The sequence below is a fragment of the Mixophyes fleayi genome, chromosome 3 (assembly GCF_038048845.1).
Source record: "Mixophyes fleayi isolate aMixFle1 chromosome 3, aMixFle1.hap1, whole genome shotgun sequence".
In the NCBI taxonomy this organism is placed as follows: domain Eukaryota; kingdom Metazoa; phylum Chordata; class Amphibia; order Anura; family Limnodynastidae; genus Mixophyes; species Mixophyes fleayi.
Window position 1 is genome coordinate 50,351,529 of NC_134404.1, and position 17,747 is coordinate 50,369,275.

General features: G+C 40.6%; 1 protein-coding gene across 3 annotated transcripts in view; it reads right to left on the reverse strand.

Annotated features, from left to right (window-relative positions):
- MBOAT2 (membrane bound glycerophospholipid O-acyltransferase 2) overlaps positions 1-17,747 on the reverse strand; it is a 182,248-nt gene that overhangs the window by 56,221 nt on the left and 108,280 nt on the right. Inside the window, exons 1-4 of one of the 3 annotated variants that reach the window (XM_075201471.1) lie at positions 16,345-16,661; positions 10,951-11,046; positions 9,036-9,091; positions 6,400-6,454 (exon numbers count right to left, since the gene is read on the reverse strand). In XM_075201471.1, the coding sequence (XP_075057572.1) occupies positions 6,400-6,454; positions 9,036-9,091; positions 10,951-11,046; positions 16,345-16,619 (482 nt within the window). In that variant the 5' untranslated portion in view covers positions 16,620-16,661. Of the gene's footprint in view, positions 1-6,399; positions 6,455-9,035; positions 9,092-10,950; positions 11,047-13,866; positions 13,896-16,344; positions 16,662-17,747 lie in introns of those variants that run through there. The other 2 variants (XM_075201472.1, XM_075201470.1) reach the window with 2 other exon arrangements.

Sequence of the window (17,747 nt, forward strand, 5' to 3'; positions counted from 1 at the left end):
CTGCTTAAGAAAAGACCAGATTTGCCACAGTGAGGAGATTGTGTGAGGCATCACAGGTTTCTCCTCGCTGAACGGCAATGGGTACAAGCAAGGCATTGGGGACTTGCTGGATAGCATGAAAGACGCACCTGATAAGTATTTGTTTAATTAGAACATACAACTTGCATGCCACACTTTCTGGACACACTCCTGGACAGCACTAAATACGCCCACTAGGTAAAACCCTTGGGCATCTGGACACACCCCATTATCCAGCGCACCGTACGGCACCTAGGTGCTATTTGCACAATCTTCCTGAAGTGTTTCAAAAGTAGGCAAGTATGCATTACCGTTACGGGTCCTCACTCAGGGCCTGATTCATTAACGAAATCAAGGCAAAAAAAAAAAAAGAGTAAATTTGCCCTTGGTAAAACCATGTTGCATTGGAGGAAGAGGTAAATTTAATATGTGGGACAGATTTATAATTGGGGTAGGGCATGGCCTAGATCAGCTTTAAATTTCAGTGTAAAAATAAAGCTATCAAGTATTTGTGTGCTACAACAAAAAGCAGCCAGTTTTTTTATTTACATGCCAAATAATAAACTAATTTGCACCCCTTGCATTGTAAAATGGTTTGTCCAGGCGAAAATTTACTCCTGTTTTTTGCTTTGCTCTCCTTAACGAATCAAGCCCTCAGAATTGTATGTCATAAAACATTTGGATGCATTAAAATATTTCCTCTGCTGCTATTTTATAGTAAAAATCATAAAAATAAATGATAAAATCAGTTCAAGCCTAGAAAAGCGATGGACGTGTCCAGGTTTTGCTCTATGTCACGCAGAGAAACATGCTGAAGGTAGCCAGGTTACAAGCAACCCGCAGCGTCCTGCCGGAGTCTTTTCAGGATTCCATTTTTAGTACAGAAATTTGTGGCACCTGATTGGAGTTTGCGCAGCAGCCCCCGTTTTACATGTACAATGAGCCAGCGCTGTATACTGTGACTGCAGCTCGCTCTTGTCTCCCTGGCATTCATTCAGTAAGCTCAGCTGGCTCTCTCTTACTGCTCAATACAGATCTGTAACATGAATCAGCTCAAACAATGGGATCAGGAAGCGGAATTGAGCAAAGTCACAGGCATTTGCAGTATAGATTAACGTGTATAAATAAATTATTTCAGCAAATGAAGATTTAAAGATGTACTACAGATTTTATTTTAATGATGTATATTTCATTGGTGTTTCCTATCGAATTAAATATAGGCACTTGAATTGATTGAATATATCTCAATCAAACAAGTAACTTGACAAAAAAAATTTAATTTTAATAATAGAAGCGATGCAGTTATATATATATGTCAACCTGACTCCTTTGTAGTTGAACGAACAGTGAACAACAACTGAGGACAACCAACAACAACCCACTATATCCATTTCTTAACGTCCTACACTGGGTAATGGAACTCGCTGATTTTATTTCTCTACATCCTTTATTTATGTGCCTCAGCCTCTTGTCACTTATTCTCCAATCCATATGAAATCCCACAATACTAACCAATCGGTTTTACTTACTATTATTCGGCGTTATCCTTAGAATTATATCACCCTTCACCACCCACTCCCACATCACACTCTTTATCCATATTGTCCTCTCACTACTCCACTTCCCTCTAATTAACACTCATGAACTGCAATATTCTCAGCTTGTCACCACGGAATAAGACCTTTTAAATCTTACAATAAGCTTTCCTGCGACTCAGTCCTTCTGCTTCTAGCAGTTGATTATATTTCAACAAATCCAGTTCTCCCTGACGGCTCTCACATACTTCATTCCCATTCAGCATACTACAGAAGTCCACAAATCTCAAACATATCTCCTGTCTTCCGTCACTTTCAAAATCCTTTTAGTGTGGCCTTTAGAACGCAGGCTCTATCAGCAACAAACTAAGGCTGGGTACACACTATAGGGTTTTTAGCCGATTATTGGGCAATCGCACAATAAGCGACCGTTTGGCCCAATGTCGCATCAGTGTGTAAACACCAACAATTATCGTTCCAAAGCACATCGTATCGTTTCATTTGATTTTTAAACCAGACTAAAAAATCTCGTCAATCAAATTCTGCAGTGTATATGCACTCACGACCGGCATTGCCCATAGATATTTTCAGCAGATGGTTATGACAGATGAAGAGCACAGATCTGACAGTAACTCATGTAGAACGTGTTTAGTGTGTACACGTGAATCGGCATGCTGATCTGGACTTTTTATTTTTTTCAGTTGTTGGTAAAATCGTTAGCGAAATGGCATCGGGAGAAGTTTTCTGTAGTGTGTACCCAGCCAGGCTCAGACTGGCCTGCAGGGCAGCAGGACTATCCACCGGTAGGCCCCGCCACATTATAGCCACGCCCCCTCCGTTGTAAGGGAGGAGCTAAGAAAACAGCTGACTCCCGACTTGCATACAATTCATCTTTTGGACATACGCGAGAACAGGAAGGGACATATGCGTTCCACAGTGGAACGCAGGCACCTTCCTCTCCAACAGTAACAAGCACGGACCACGAGAAACATTCTTTGATTTCAGCACCATCTCTATATACATCGAAACTGCAAGTAAACAAAGCAATAACCATGTGATATATGTGGACAGTGATCTGAATATTTATATTGCACTAGCAGAGACTTAAAGAAATACCAATTCCCATCTACTGGACTTGTATGCTATGAACATTATTTTATTGAGATATCAGTGACTGTGTTATATCTGGATCAATGCAGCATTTATACCCACTGCCATTTGCCTCCCAGTAGCTAGACTAGTCCAGGTCTATATACCTAGGTTTGTCTGACTTTTTATGTATGTTCAATTGATGCCATACCATATGTATGTATATAGAAATCAATGCCTCATAATATAAATACTGTGGTTTAATTGGAGTATTTTATTTGTCTATATTAATGTATTTTTATGTATTTTAACCAGGATTCAATAAATTGTGATAAAACTAACATTAAATGTTATCCCACTAATTGAACCGAGCCTCTTGCTCACAGCCTAATACAAGATATAGAAAAATACGAATTGTATTCAAGATAAAAGAATACAAATTTTATTATTAGCATTACACTTGGAATAATACATTAGTCAATGAGCGCTTAACTTTCAGTATATTATTAGTCCGTAGGGCGGGATACCCTGTGCTAATGCTGCTCTTGCAACAGTAGGAGTAGAGCGCAACTCCTCCCCCCCCCCCCCCCCCCGTTTTTGCCAAACACTCCCGTTAAACACACTACCACACAGGTGCAGAGAGTCGCGTCTGGGCTCTCTGAACCTGCGCGGTAGTGTGTTTTTCACTTTGAGCAGGGCAGATGAAAGTAGGAGTTCCGGATATCCAACCGCCCAGAGGAGCATGAGCAGGTTAGTAACTAAGTGTGCAGTCAGCCTGCCATTTTAAAAGAGAAGGATGAGCACACTACATTCTTTATATACTACACTATGGTGCTAGCTGTCCTTCGTGGGCTGACTACTCTCCCTTTAGTGTCTGGTCTCGCCTCTATAATGGCTGGCCACATCCCCTCTGGTGGGCCCCTAGCGTTGCAGTCCCCCGGTGGGCCCTTCATGCCCCAGTCCGACACTGTACCCAGCCTAACCTTCATCCATGACCTTCTCAAACAATCTCAACCTTATGACAATAACAGAAACAGGGCTCACACAATCAGACACTGCCTCACCTGCAGCTCTATCACGCAGTAGTCTCCAGGTCTGGATGTGTCACCCACACATCCAGACCTGGAAGCAGACTAGAAGATGGGGTTGGACTACTTCTGTCTCACATTCACAGTTCTAACAACTGTTCCACCACTTACATTCCATCCACAGAACAAACTATACAGATCTTCAACTCCTTTTCTCTGTGAGTTGCTGTGCTCTATTATCCCCCTGGACCACTGCTATATCTCTGCCTGGTCACCTCATTTCCTACCCAATATCATCTTGGGGACTTAAGTTGATTATCCACATTCTCCTTGTGGCTTCAAACTACTCTTTCTAACCTGTTATAAAAAATATATCATCCACATTTTATGTTTGGAATTTAATGAATTTGAAATTTAATATTATTTAGCCTTTTCTGGTGGAAAAAAAATGAAATCACATATTAAAGATGTTCCTAGTTGTGAACTAGATAGTTCAGCTGTGTGTTGTTTGGGCTTTCAGATCACTCTCTCTTCCATAGTCACTAGCATACTCTAATACTTTTCCTTTGTTACAACAATGTTTCACTACTCTAAAAGAGTTAATAGTGCTGCAGGGAAACTGATGAGAGTTTAAAGTTTAGTGTCACCTAAATATAGAAAAATCTCTAGTTCTTAGTGAATTGATTCAATGATCTGGCTCAGACTTCTGGGAGATCCAGGATTTTAAGAGCCAAATACAGGTGCAGTTCATCGATTGCTGAGGAGTGCAGTGGAGTGGATTTACTGCACAATTGCTGGAACAGTAGAAAACCGAAATACAGCAGCTACCCTGATGAGAGTATACTACTACACCAAAGTCCTAATTCCACACAGACCAAGGGGTATATTTACTAAGCAGCAGTTCTCGGCGCTTTGCTGTCATTTTTTTTATTTCTTTTTAAAAACAGCAATCTTATTGAAGGCAAAACCTGATGCGTCCTTAATAAAATTGTCATTTTAAATTATGTCGGCGAAGCGTTGACCATCGGCGCTTCATCGGAACTGCCACGTAGTAAATATACTCCTAGGACTCCAAGTCCTGACACTATCACTGTCTGTTATGCTCACCGCAGCCGTAACTAACAACATCATCATCATCTATTTATTTATACAGCACCACTAATTCCGCAGCGCTGTACAGAGAACTCATTCACACGAGTCCCTGCCCCATTGGAATTTACAATCTAAATCCCCTAACATACACACACACAGACCGAGAGAGACTAAGGGCAATTTAAAAGCAGGCATTTAACCTATTAGTATGTTTTTGGAGTGTGGAAGGAAACCGGAACACCGGGAGGAAACCCACGCAAACACGGGGAGAACATACAAACTCCACTCAGACAAGGTCATGATCAAGAATCGAACTCATGACCCCAGTGCTGTGAGGCAGAAGTGCTAACCACTGAGCCACCGTGCTGCCCATTCTGCATTTCCTCTCTCTCTCCACTGGTATCATTCCATCATTATTCAAGCATGTAGCTAATACTCTTATTATAAAAGAAAAAAAAGTAATTCTGACTCAGATTACCCCCCATCTCTCAACTTTCATACCCCTGTGAAATTCCAAAAGGGTTCGCATCACGTTTCCTTTCCTTACACTACCTACTGGACTCTCTACAGTTGGGCTCTGATACTCCACAGATACCGCACAGATTAAAGTTTAATCATTACCAAATCTAAATCAATTACTCTTCTCAAATTCTCCTGGAACTCTCTGTTGCATTTGACACTTTTGACCACTAGTTTGTCATACAAATCTATATACCAAGCTAATGAGGAGCTAATGACATTTCAGTATCACCTCTATATGGATGACACCCAAATATAGTAAAGGGGGAATGCTATATGGAGAATAGATATAATTTGCAGTATATATTTCTATCTATGCTCAGTCAAGCGTTCACCCAACGTTGTCATACTGGATGTGTGAATAGCCCTTGTGATCCGCATAGGGATTAATCATTTCTTTTTAACGTTACATTTCAGATGCACTCTTTCCAATTCAATGGCTTAACACCCGGGTGGACGCGCCCCAATTGAGGCCAAAAATGTATTTAACTTAATGAATTCAGCCCTGGCTACTAAATTTGGCAAATAAGTGTAAGAAAACACGTCAGGGTGTGAAGGTTTGTCAGGTATGCAGCTAGTCACGGACTAGGCATCTTCGGAAATTAATATAGAGCACACAGAAAAACGAATACAGTCAATGAACACACAGCACCATTCGTTTCTCAAAAAAGAGGCTTATTTCCTCAATTAGAATATGTTTGTATTGTAGTCTATGACAAACCCCAATAAATACATACAGATGGCGCAATCTTCATTGAAGCAATAAGCAATACTTGCCAACTCTCCCGGAATGTCCGGGAGACGTACCCGGATTTCGGGAGTCAAGAACAGGCAAGTATCCCGCATACTGGAATTTAGTTTCCAAAATGATGCGATTTGCGGTGAATTGCGTCATTTTTGCCCCGCCCCCCGTGACAAATTGACATTTTCGTCACGTGGGTGGGGCCAAAATGACGCGATTGACCGCAATGTGCCCCCCTCCCACCCTCCAACCACGCCCATTGCCCGGGATCTCCCGGAATTCACTTGTCAAAGGTTGGCAAGTATGCAATAAGCTCACCTAGTTAATAGGTGAGAATCAATTAGATTCATGTTCTTAAGAAAAACAACAATCTTACCTAACAGCTAGTCGTCTTTGAGATGGAGTCAGTGTCTCTTCTTTACAAAATATTCCTTCAAAACAAGAAATGACAAAATAAGCAAACGTCTTACACTGTTAATAGATTTGGCTGTCTTGACCACCGTCTACCCCACAATGTGCTATCTGGGGCAGCATTACTACATCCCCAAAGAGGACTGAAGCTCCTAAATGACTATTTCTCTATATCAGTTTCAGGAAACCTGTGACTCTCCAGTTGCAGTGGAACTACAAGTTCTAGAATGCCCTGCCAGCATCTGCACCTGGAAATTCACAGGTTGATTATCTCTGCTCTACAATCTGGAGTATGCTCCACAGCAGTTGTTCATTAATCATGCCAATATGTAATTAGCAACTAATTGTAGAAAGCATTATAAGTGACAGGGAAAAACCAACACATTTACATGTATAATTAAATTTGCAGATGAATAAAGAACAAGAATTTGAAATTCTGAGCGTGTTCAGTGAATAATACAGAAAGCTGCGTGTTAACAACTGTGACGATGTGTCTTCTTATGCACGCCTAAGGACAAACCTTTGTAGGACACCCAGTTTTTTCTCAATGAAATCACTTAACTTTTACTGTCCTAGAATTCTGATGCACCCAGATTTTCAAACTTAATATAAAATAGTCAAATGAAGCTATTCCCACTATGTGGTACCCAACAGCAAGTATGGCTGTTAGCCAAACAGTGAGTGTCTGCTATTGCTTTGGGCTTTTGAAAAATTGAAAGAAAATTAGGAATATAACAAATAATTAAAATGAGTGAAAAATATTACTAATTATTCGTAATGCTTTTTAAATCTGGCTCCAAGGCTGACTTCCTCCACTACAAATTACTGCCTTACTGCTCTCTCTAATTACTGCACATTGAATTAAGTTTTAGGTTTCGTGGCTCTTTAATCGTGCCTCCTGTCTTTTTTAAAACCAGGTGATAGATTTATCATTCACTGAGTATCGTGAGCAAGAGATTGTCTCCAATCTACAAACTTCCATGAGCAGCACCCCTCAAGCCCATCTTACTGTACTAATAAGAGACACTAAGCTGATGCATCTGTGCATTCAATTTCATGGATGTCCTAAAGTTCATGCTTAACCTGTGTTGTTTTCTAAATACCCTTGTGGGTTGCAGGCAGTATCGGGGCAGCTTTGTTGAGCTACTAAATGAATGCAGAGCTGCTCCGAGATCTCCTCTAGAGGATTCTGATCTGTCGCTAGAATTACCACCTTTGAAAAACATGTTTATGAAAAGTTCAAGAAGCTGTAGTCAATTTTGTTTATCGCACAACTGTGTGTTTACCATCAAGGGAAAAAATAAACTTACATGTATACAAGGGCACATATCACTAAAGGTGCCTATTATGCATATGGTTCATGAAATATCTAAATCTTTATTAACATCTACAACATGACGGTGGTATAATGTATTAAGGAGACATTCCTACCTCAAAGTGGACACATTGTCTATACACAGTGGAGGCAGCCATTTTGTGGGATAATCCAATATTCATGAGAATGCAGCCAATCAGTTCACTAGGAGTAAGCGACATCACTGGGAATGCAGCCAATCAGTTCACTAGGAGCCAGTGATATCACTGAGAATGCAGCCAATCAGTTCACTAGGAGCCACTAACATCACTGGGAATGCAGCCAATCAGTTCACTAGGAGCCAGCGACATCACTGGGAATGCAGCCAATCAGTTCACTAGTAGCCAGTGACATCACTGGGAATGCAGCCAATCAGTTCAATAGGAGCCAGTGACATCACTGGGAATGGAGCCAATCAGTTCACTAGGAGCCAGTGACATAACTGGGAATGGAGCCAATCAGTTCACTAGGAGCCAGTGACATCACTGGGAATGGAGCCAATCAGTTCATCAGGAGCCAGTGATATCACTGGGAATGGAGCCAATCAGTTCACTAGGAGCCAGAGACATCACTGGGACTGCAGCCAATCAGTTCATTAGGAGCCAGTGATATCACTGGGAAGGGAGCCAATTAAATCACTAGGAGCCAGCGACATCACTGGGAATGCAGCCAATCAGTTCACTAGGAGCCAGTGACATCACTGGGAATGCAGCCAATCAGTTCATTAGGAGCCAGTGATATCACTGGGAATGGAGCCAATCAGTTCACTAGGAGCCAGCGACATCACTGGAACTGCAGCCAATCAGTTCATTAGGAGCCAGCGACATCACTGGGAATGCAGCCATCAGTTCACTAGGAGCCAGTGACACCACTGGGAATGCAGCCAATCAGTTCACTAGGAGCCAATGATATCACTGAGAAAGCAGCCTATCATTTCACATCACTGTGTGATGCCAGTTAGAGAATGGGCAGGCTGTTTCTCATGTCTCTATGATGCCAGCTTCCTAATGAATTTATAAACTGCATTTCATACCTCAGTGAAGTCACTGCTTCCTATTAAGTTGATATGCTCTATGCTCTATTCTTATGAACATTGATAAAGCCCGCAATATGGCTGCCTACGCCAGACATAGATGACAGAGGCGTTTCTAGAGTTTTATTATGAACCACATGGCTATTCTGTACAAAAGAAAAACATTTCTCAGATTTTTGTATATCCTGATAAAACTGCACAAAGGTCATCTTACCATCTCGGATTTCAAAAGCCAAGCTTGTTATTTTCTGCGTAATAATCATCATTGGCCTATATTTAAAGAATATAAGACAAAATCTGAATAAATGGAGATCATTTTATAACAGTAATAGGTGTACAAATTGATAAAGGAAAACAGAAACCCCACTCCCCTAGTATAATTATATATACATTTATAGCTGCCAATGGACCCCAATTCCCAGGAACAGTCCCAGGTTTTAAAGCTTTCTCCCTGTAAATATCCAAAATTTTCAATATTTACCAACCCCACAATAAAATACCTTATTTTCTGCATATTAAAGGAAATTTTAACCATGAATTTTTCTTCTCTGGGATTTAAAAGTTAATATTTATTGAAGATGAGTATTTAAAATGCAAACACATATGTTAAAATCAAATCGGGTCAGTGCCCAGTTTTATTACATACACGAGTGGCAGAATGGACGAGATACAGTCGGATGGTGAAGAATCTCTTCCATTAATGGGTTCCTCTAATTGCAGAAGCTGGTGAGAGGGCATATTCGGTCAGCTACAGTTCAGAGGAGAATAAGGGCTGACTCCAGGACAGATTTACACTACGGGGTGCCGGGTGAGGGAGCAAGGGAATCTTGTGTAATAAAGTATACGTAGAGAAGCCAGCTTGGGGCATTGGCACAGCCTATGCAGTACGAAGACCAATGAGTGGTTGGTGATGTTATGTCATATGCTCTGTTATATAAATATATATAATATATATATGAACCAAATTTATGGTATGTAGTTGCAATTGGAGCTGTATAGACCTCCACCCTCTTTACAAAATCATGTAAAGCCACTATAAGGCGCTTCAAAAACATCACATTGACCAACGCTGAGTTACATTATAAGAATATGATAGTAATAATACAATGACAAACAAAAAGCAGATAATAATTGATTACTATTCATTCACTTATTTTGCAAAAATACACTGAAATAAATCCTGGTGCAATCAGATGCCTTCAAAGGTAACATTAAAAATCCACAATCATTTAGTTATTTTAATTGGCATTAAAATAAATACAGCTTTCTGAGCGAGATTTCACCCATGGCTAGTCTTGTCCATTAAAAAAGCTTTATCATGAAGATCACAGAACATTAAAAGCAGAATGTTATTGAGGAGCCGCTTGAAATGTATCAAGACAGACTCTGTTGACAAAAGCCCTGCTGACCAGCATCAAGAATGGCTGTAGAGCTGGCATTTGGGCACTGGGAAAACTTTATTATGCTACTCCAATCTTATAGCCAATCATGTTCACTTAAGGCCAGGGATTTGCATTTTGATAGTGAAGTTCACTTTAAAATCAAACAGCTCAACTAATGACAATATTGGTTACTTCTAATCAATGCACTCAATGGCCGGTCAGAGTCCCAGCAGAGATGATGGTAGGTAAGTAGCATAGTAAGTGTGTTTTACTGCAAACTGGTTTAAAAATGGTGCATTGCATAATGAATTTAATTCATAACATTTACAATAAATAATATTGGAATGTACAATTAAATTTACCATTGGGCTACCTGAGCTGGGCTATAGTCAAAGTTGTGGCTGCACAAATATTTTCCCTGAGAACCACTGCTGGGGAATAGGGAAGACGAAGAGGGAGAGTGCACTGAAGGCAAACGCTTCATAGTGAGTACTTGGCTTGCAATCTATTAGGTTATGGAAATACGCCACACAGACAGGTGGAGTCTGCTATTCACCTCTGTGCATCAGATGTGAAAATGTCACTTTCATTATTACCATTAGAATAATATTAACCCAGGTAACAGCAACAATTTAATTAAGATTTGTTTATCTCCTGTCCAATATTCAAGGACAAGACAAGAACTTATCAGCCGATAAAGCAGGTACCTATGAATAGGAACAAGGTTGAATATAATGAGCCACTTACCCAGAAAAATCTGCAGAATACTGTCCATAATCAAAAATATAGACTCTTGCTATTTGGCACAAGGTGAGGTAACCCAAAGCAAACACAAAGCAGTATCTGGAAATAAATAAAACATGCAATTAAAGCTCTCTGAGAATCACATTTCTGGTGCAAATTAGCTCATGAATATAAAAAAAAAAACATAACAAAATTAACATTTTTCATAATAAAGTTGTGGTAGATTAAAATATTTTATTTTTACAGCATCAGTGTTATCTGAAGTATCCAAAGTCATATAAGTTGTTAAAGGAGAATTATAGGAGAATTATCATTTCTTCTTAAACTAAATCATATTCAGCTACACTACACTCTGCATTTTCATGCAGTGTATACCTTATACTATCCATCATGCTGATTTTGAAAGGTCTGTAGAGATATTCCAGAGGCACATGTGACTTCAAAACGCTCTCCTACACACAGCTGCACATTAAGCAGATATATGAACAGACATCAGATATACGTGTGTACCTTTTTACATTCCACGAGGTTCGACATGATTAAATAAGAACTTAAACAGTTTTCTCATGGGTACAGCTATAATGTCAATCAATCTTGAGAGCATCATAGAGCCCCTTAGCTAGTAACAGTGGTCAGCTAAAACTAAAAAAACAAAAGCAAAATAAAAATCTGCAATCTTGTACCCCCACAAACCAACTTTATTCATTTTCAACCTGCCCGCTCCCTGCGCTCGGCCAACGACCGCCGCTTCTCCTCCCCTCTTATCACCTCTTCCCACTCCAGAATCCAAGACTTTTCCCGTGCAGCCCCCCTTCTCTGGAACAACCTCCCTCGTTCCATCCGTCTCTCTCCTACTCTGTGCTCTTTCAAACGTGCACTCAAAACTCACCTCTTCCTCAAAGCCTACCAACCATCTACTTAACCCCCATCTCCTCCCTTTAGCTCGTCCTCCCTTCTCTCCTCTTGCCTCAACTGGCTCCTCTTGTGCCTGGTCTGTTTACCCTCCCTTGTATGAGCAGGGCCCCCTCCCCTCCTGTCTCCATACCTGTTCTTCCGCTCCGTCATTACTGCATATGACTAGCCGGAGTTTCTGAAGTATTGGTACTTTTTGTTCATTGTTCTGTATGGTTTCACCCTGTATAGTCTACTGTTAGTACTGTGTGCGGCGCTGCGGATACCTTGTGGCGCCTAACAAATAAATGATAATAATAATAATAATAATAATAATAATAATAATAACAACCAGAAACTTGTTTTTGAATCTCTGGCTTTCTTTGCATGGTGGCTGCATGAGAACAGCTACTGGAGCAAATGTAGCTTAAATAGTCTTTTGGATTGAGGTCTGAGGTCAGTGAACCCAGCTCTGATCCTGCCTTAACTATTACATTAAATAAACAAATAAAGAAAGAAATATACATTTTTATTTGATTTTTTTTAAAACGTGCAATGTGACCCCTACAAATAGTCAGCTGGGCCTGGCGCTCACTATAACACAGTGACAACCAGCCTTCAGGCTAGTTCGCACAGGGCTGGCACCTCTACAACAGGGCGAGTGGGAACAATACCCTCTGAATGTAACAGAACAGGCAGAAATTGCTGCATATGGTTTAAAAATAACTTTTCAACTTATCAGCTTCTCTGTAGCTCCAACATTGTTGCAACAAAGCAAAACACTTTGCTGTCTGTTTAAGTGTAATTAATATGGAAGGTAAGGCAGAGCCCAGACTTCAATCTTCACAAACTCAATTGATACATGTCGGCTGAAATGTCCAGATCAGTGGTTACCCTTTATTTTTACCCAGAATGCAGTAGAGAAACAATGCAACAGTATACCTTCCAACCGTCCCAATCAGTGGGAAATAAGCAGATATGGTCTGTTCAGTTGCTCTGAATGGCTTAAAATGCGCTAGGCACACTGCCCCGTCCCCATCCTGACCGAGACTTGTCATGTCATGGCGACGCCCCCTATCTCGATGCCGCCTATCCAAATGTTGATAACTCAATATCAGCAACTAGAAGATATATATTTCCTTAGAAATTATAATTAGCAATGGACATACATGAAAACAAGCTGGATTTAAAGCATTGTTTCAGAAAGAGAACACCACAATCTTCCCACTTCAGTGTGACAGGAGCCTCATATCACTACTCTGTGCTGTAAGGGAACCCTGTTCCCTCTGCTATCTAAGACTTAGTCTGGGGCTTCCCGCTTGGCCCCATTACCCTGCTTACATCATGGCAGTGCCCCAGTCCCTGCTGTTCTCACTAACACAAAGTGAACAGATCTCCGCCTTCCAGCAAATCAATCATATCCTGAAATACTTTATGCTGCTCTCAGTTTAGTGATCTGATCGGGCTTGTTTCAAAGCTAGGGACAGCCAGACAAGCAGGTGATGAAGGCTGGATACAGAAAGGTGTGCTGCCCCTAGTCAAATGCACCTTAAAAAGAACATAGAAAAAAATATATGAGAAAAATTAGCATAGAAATGATATTTTCTGCTCTATGGTAGTGCTACCATAACTCCACATTATAACTACAAGCAACCCATGCATGCTCTGTAATGTGCTGAATTAAATGCAAGCCAAAACCAACACAAAACTGAGTAGGCGGTGTTTAACCTTGAGTGGGATTATATATGTTGATGAAAGCTGTACTTCCCTTGAAGCACATCTGTAACAGGATAGGAAATGAAGAGGATTCTATACTAAGAGAACTCTGTTTTGGAACAGTACTAAACACCCAAGTTCTTACTGCATTCAACCCAGGGAATGTAAGATCTCTTATGGACATCCTCCTTCTGAGAAAACGAACTGACGTTCCAGCAGCAGCATCTCATTAGCCTGAAATCCCAGTTACATCACAATTTCTGCCTAGAAATAGACACGCCAGGATTTAGATAACCACGTCACTGGCATTACCTCTGTTCTGACATCAAGGGTTAAAGTAGAAATCCTGGTTTCCTTGTGCAGAATGTGAACTAGTAGCAGGAACTGTTGTCCTCATGTAGGCAAATCAGTGCTCTGTAGCAGAGTTAGTGGGGCGCTGCCAAGGTGCACTCATTTACAATGATAGCATGCAAATGATCAAATCCAGTAAAGACACTTCTATCTACAACAGCTGTCCAGGCTGCAGCATGGTTGTCACACATTTAGCCTGCTGACATTTTGGTGTCGGCAGGTTAGGTGCTAGCATTTACAGTGTTGGAAAGACGCACCCTACCCGCAGAAAGAGGGGCATATTTATCAAAGGGTGAAAAGAAGATGCTAGAATGGGTGTTTTTATTGGCAAAAAGGTTTTTTTTTTCTTTTTACTTCTCCCTATATATTAGCCGGGCAGCATACCTATCTGATGACCCCCAATTGTAAAGCGCTACAGAATTTGCTGGCGCTATAGAAATAAATGTTGATGATGATGTTGATGAAACTTTATTCTTGAAAGTCTTGAAAAAAAATCGCATATCAGGCTCATTATTTGAGAGGTGAGTGTACATGATTTTAACTGCATTTTAGTGATGTTTGAAGTATATATGTGAGCGTAGGTAGAAAAAAAAATGAGAACCCTTTATATTGGGTTGCAGGCATAAATGTTTTGATCTCAACCACTATCTCTGATGCTCATTGTATTAGATAACAGATTTGTAGCTTTCAACAACTGTGCTTTTGCATCTTTTGTAAATGTGGTCTGTAGATGACCACTATCGACCTATGTAAGTGGCCACGATGGCTTAGTGGTTATCACTTCCACCTCACAGCACTGGGGTCATGAGTTTGATTCTTGACTATGGCCTTATCTGTGTGGAGTTTGTATGTTCTCCCCGTGTCTGCGTGGGTTTCCTCCCACACTTCAAAAACATACTGGTAGGTTAATTGGCTGCTATTAAATTGCCCTTAGTATCTCGGTCTGTGTGTGTATATTAGGGAATTTAGATTGTAAGCTCCAATGGGGCAGGGACTGATGTGAATGAGTTCTCTGTGCAGCTCTGCGGAATAAGTGGCGCTATATAAATAAATAGATGATGGTGATGATGGCCATATTTCAAATGCTCAAATAGGCTCCACTGGAATCCAGAAGTGGTCTGGCCAAACACAGCACTCAATCTCATCCAAATTGGCCACTTATTTGTGTGGCTATAGATTAAAGTGATTGTGATGGTGAGTGCTTTGGCAATGTGTGACCAGCATTAGCGGCCACACAAGTAACAGCCAAACGGAATGCAATTGAACGGACCTTTAGGTACGTTTAGATTATCTCCTAAATGTTCCATCAGCTTTTAAACCAGCTGCAATTCATTACATTTAACGATCATACCATTCCATTTTCTCTATAATAAATACACTTCTCTAACATCTGTAGAATTCTACACGAGCCAACATACCCAATGGTGCTTTCATAAGTTTTGCTAGCAAGTTTTTAGAGCAAATGTTCACTTATAGCATCCAAAGTATTCCTCAATTCAATGAAAGTGAAAGTGGTGAGCAAAACTAAAGATTCACTTTCAATTTTGGGCAGTGGGGACTCAATGGCTGGAACCACTTAATATAAGAGAACATTACTCTTTGTTCTTCATCATAATCTAATAGGGCATTCTTTTATATTTTCAATATTTAGGAGAACAAAAACACACACAAGTGGACGCAACCGCTCTGTATGAGCGCCAGCTGGTGTATATCTGTAACCTGAATTGACCAGGACTTCCCTTAGTCGCTAGCCAATCACAAGCTGTAGCTGAGCTGCCCGGTTACAGTGGTTCAGAGGCGGGAGCTCATTGTATACAGTTGTGTTAGTTTTTATGCTTTTTGCTCTTCTCCCATTCCATTCCAAAAACTTTGGATTACAAAAATAGAAGAATTTACCATTCACATTAATAAAAGGTTCTAGATGGGAGATATTTATTTATAACATAGGGAGTTAATCCCATTGCCCATAAATCTTTTCACCCCATGACAAGCAGGTTCAGATGATAACAACGCGTGACGTGCAAGCAAAAATAATGCACGCGAAGAGTTGAGTAGGGTTTTCCCGCCCTATAATTAAACTATAGGTCCGTTTTTTGGTCGCAATAGCGCAATAAGGTGCAGGAAAGTGTGGAGCTAAAAAGTTTTTTGGTGTAATTGAATAGGTCCCTTAGAATGCTTCAATATCAATTCAAGAAGTTGTTTCAGATGTGATAGCCATTAATATATGAATATCGCATTAAGCTAATTAAAGTTTGAGAAGCGTGAGCTTGGCCCTTATATTCATTTGATGAGAACAGAATTTTTTTGCACCGCTATTCAGCCTGGAGAGAAAACCAGTACAGACCAACAAATAACATAGCACCAATTTCCTCTAAGGGTTAAAAGAAGAATCAATACACATTTGTCAATTACGGTCAGTGGCGGATTTGGGGTCATTACCTGAGGCCTAGAACTGCTGGGGACCCAGGGCCATCTGCAGATAAAATTACTTGGAGCAGTGCTACTCCAGCTAGTGGCCGTGGTATGGATACAGCCCCCAAGGCTTTTTGTGTGTTATAGTAGTATTCCGACCACATGTACATTTCTTTAAAAAAATATGTATCCCTTGGAAAAAGCTGATCTAGACAAAGGATAGAATAAGCTTGGGTCAAGGTGGTTGCTGTATATTCCAATGTATTTGAGTAAATGCTATGGCTGAGTTTTGCAAAATACATGGAGAATAACACCTGGAGGGGAGGACTGGTAGCAAGTGCGGGAGAGGGCGCAGTTCCGCGATCGTGATGCTGTAGCCCCGCCCCCTGCATTGTAATGCCCAAAATCGCTGCATCATGTGGTTATAATGAAGCGATCGTATCATCAAGCCCCGCCTCCGCCCCCACTTCAACAGTGAAATGGGTGGGATACGGGAGGGAGGACTGCTCTTTTGGGACATTCCAAGAGAGTAGGTAAGTATGTTTAATACATCTAGGGGCCAATTTATCCAAGGGCAAAGAAGCACTATAGCCAGTCATAGCCCATCACTTCCTGTCAGTAACCCAACTAAATAACATTACAGAGAACCATTTTAAAGCCAAAAATGACTGCTAGCAGAGACAATAGCTTGTCATCAACTTTATAAATCTTGCAATAACTAACACCTTAACTCCTGCCGTAATAAGGGAATGGCATTTACAATTGTGAATGTTAGAAGCCCTCTCACGTTATATAATCATGTATTTTAATTTAGACCCTTAAAAAAACCAAAACAGAATTATCACTAGAGAAGAAATGGTTAATCCAGAGAGCAGAAAATAAAAAAATCACCATGAAACCAAAGCTTTTATTCATCTACACATGACACCAACACAAAGCAGTTTTTGTGAGTCAAGCTCTGAAGAATGCTTCTGCTGCTGTTCCTCCAATCGTTAGATTATACAGACAGCCGTTAGTAACATTGTAACACAGCAGCTGCATATTATTTATCGGCCTGATTAACTTCTCACATTCACAAGAACAACAGAAGCTATACAACAAAAACACAAATGTATATTCTTAACAAATTCCTATAAAGCTGCATTGTGACACTTTACTGCTTATTACACTATAAATGTTGAGCACGGTCTGAAGTGGAGATGAGCGAAGTTGCTGCAAAAGATTTAACAGGAATACAGAGATGATCTCTCAGTAGTCTGGGGTGTTTTCTGGTTTCTACACATTACACATTACGTCACACTGAATTACTCATCTCCCGGTACCATAGTTGCCAATTTTCTATTGTTCCCTGTTTTCTATTGTGATGGGAGGGTGGAAGGCAGCGTGGCGCGGCATATTGCGCCCTTTTGTTGTGCGGACGGGCAGGTTTG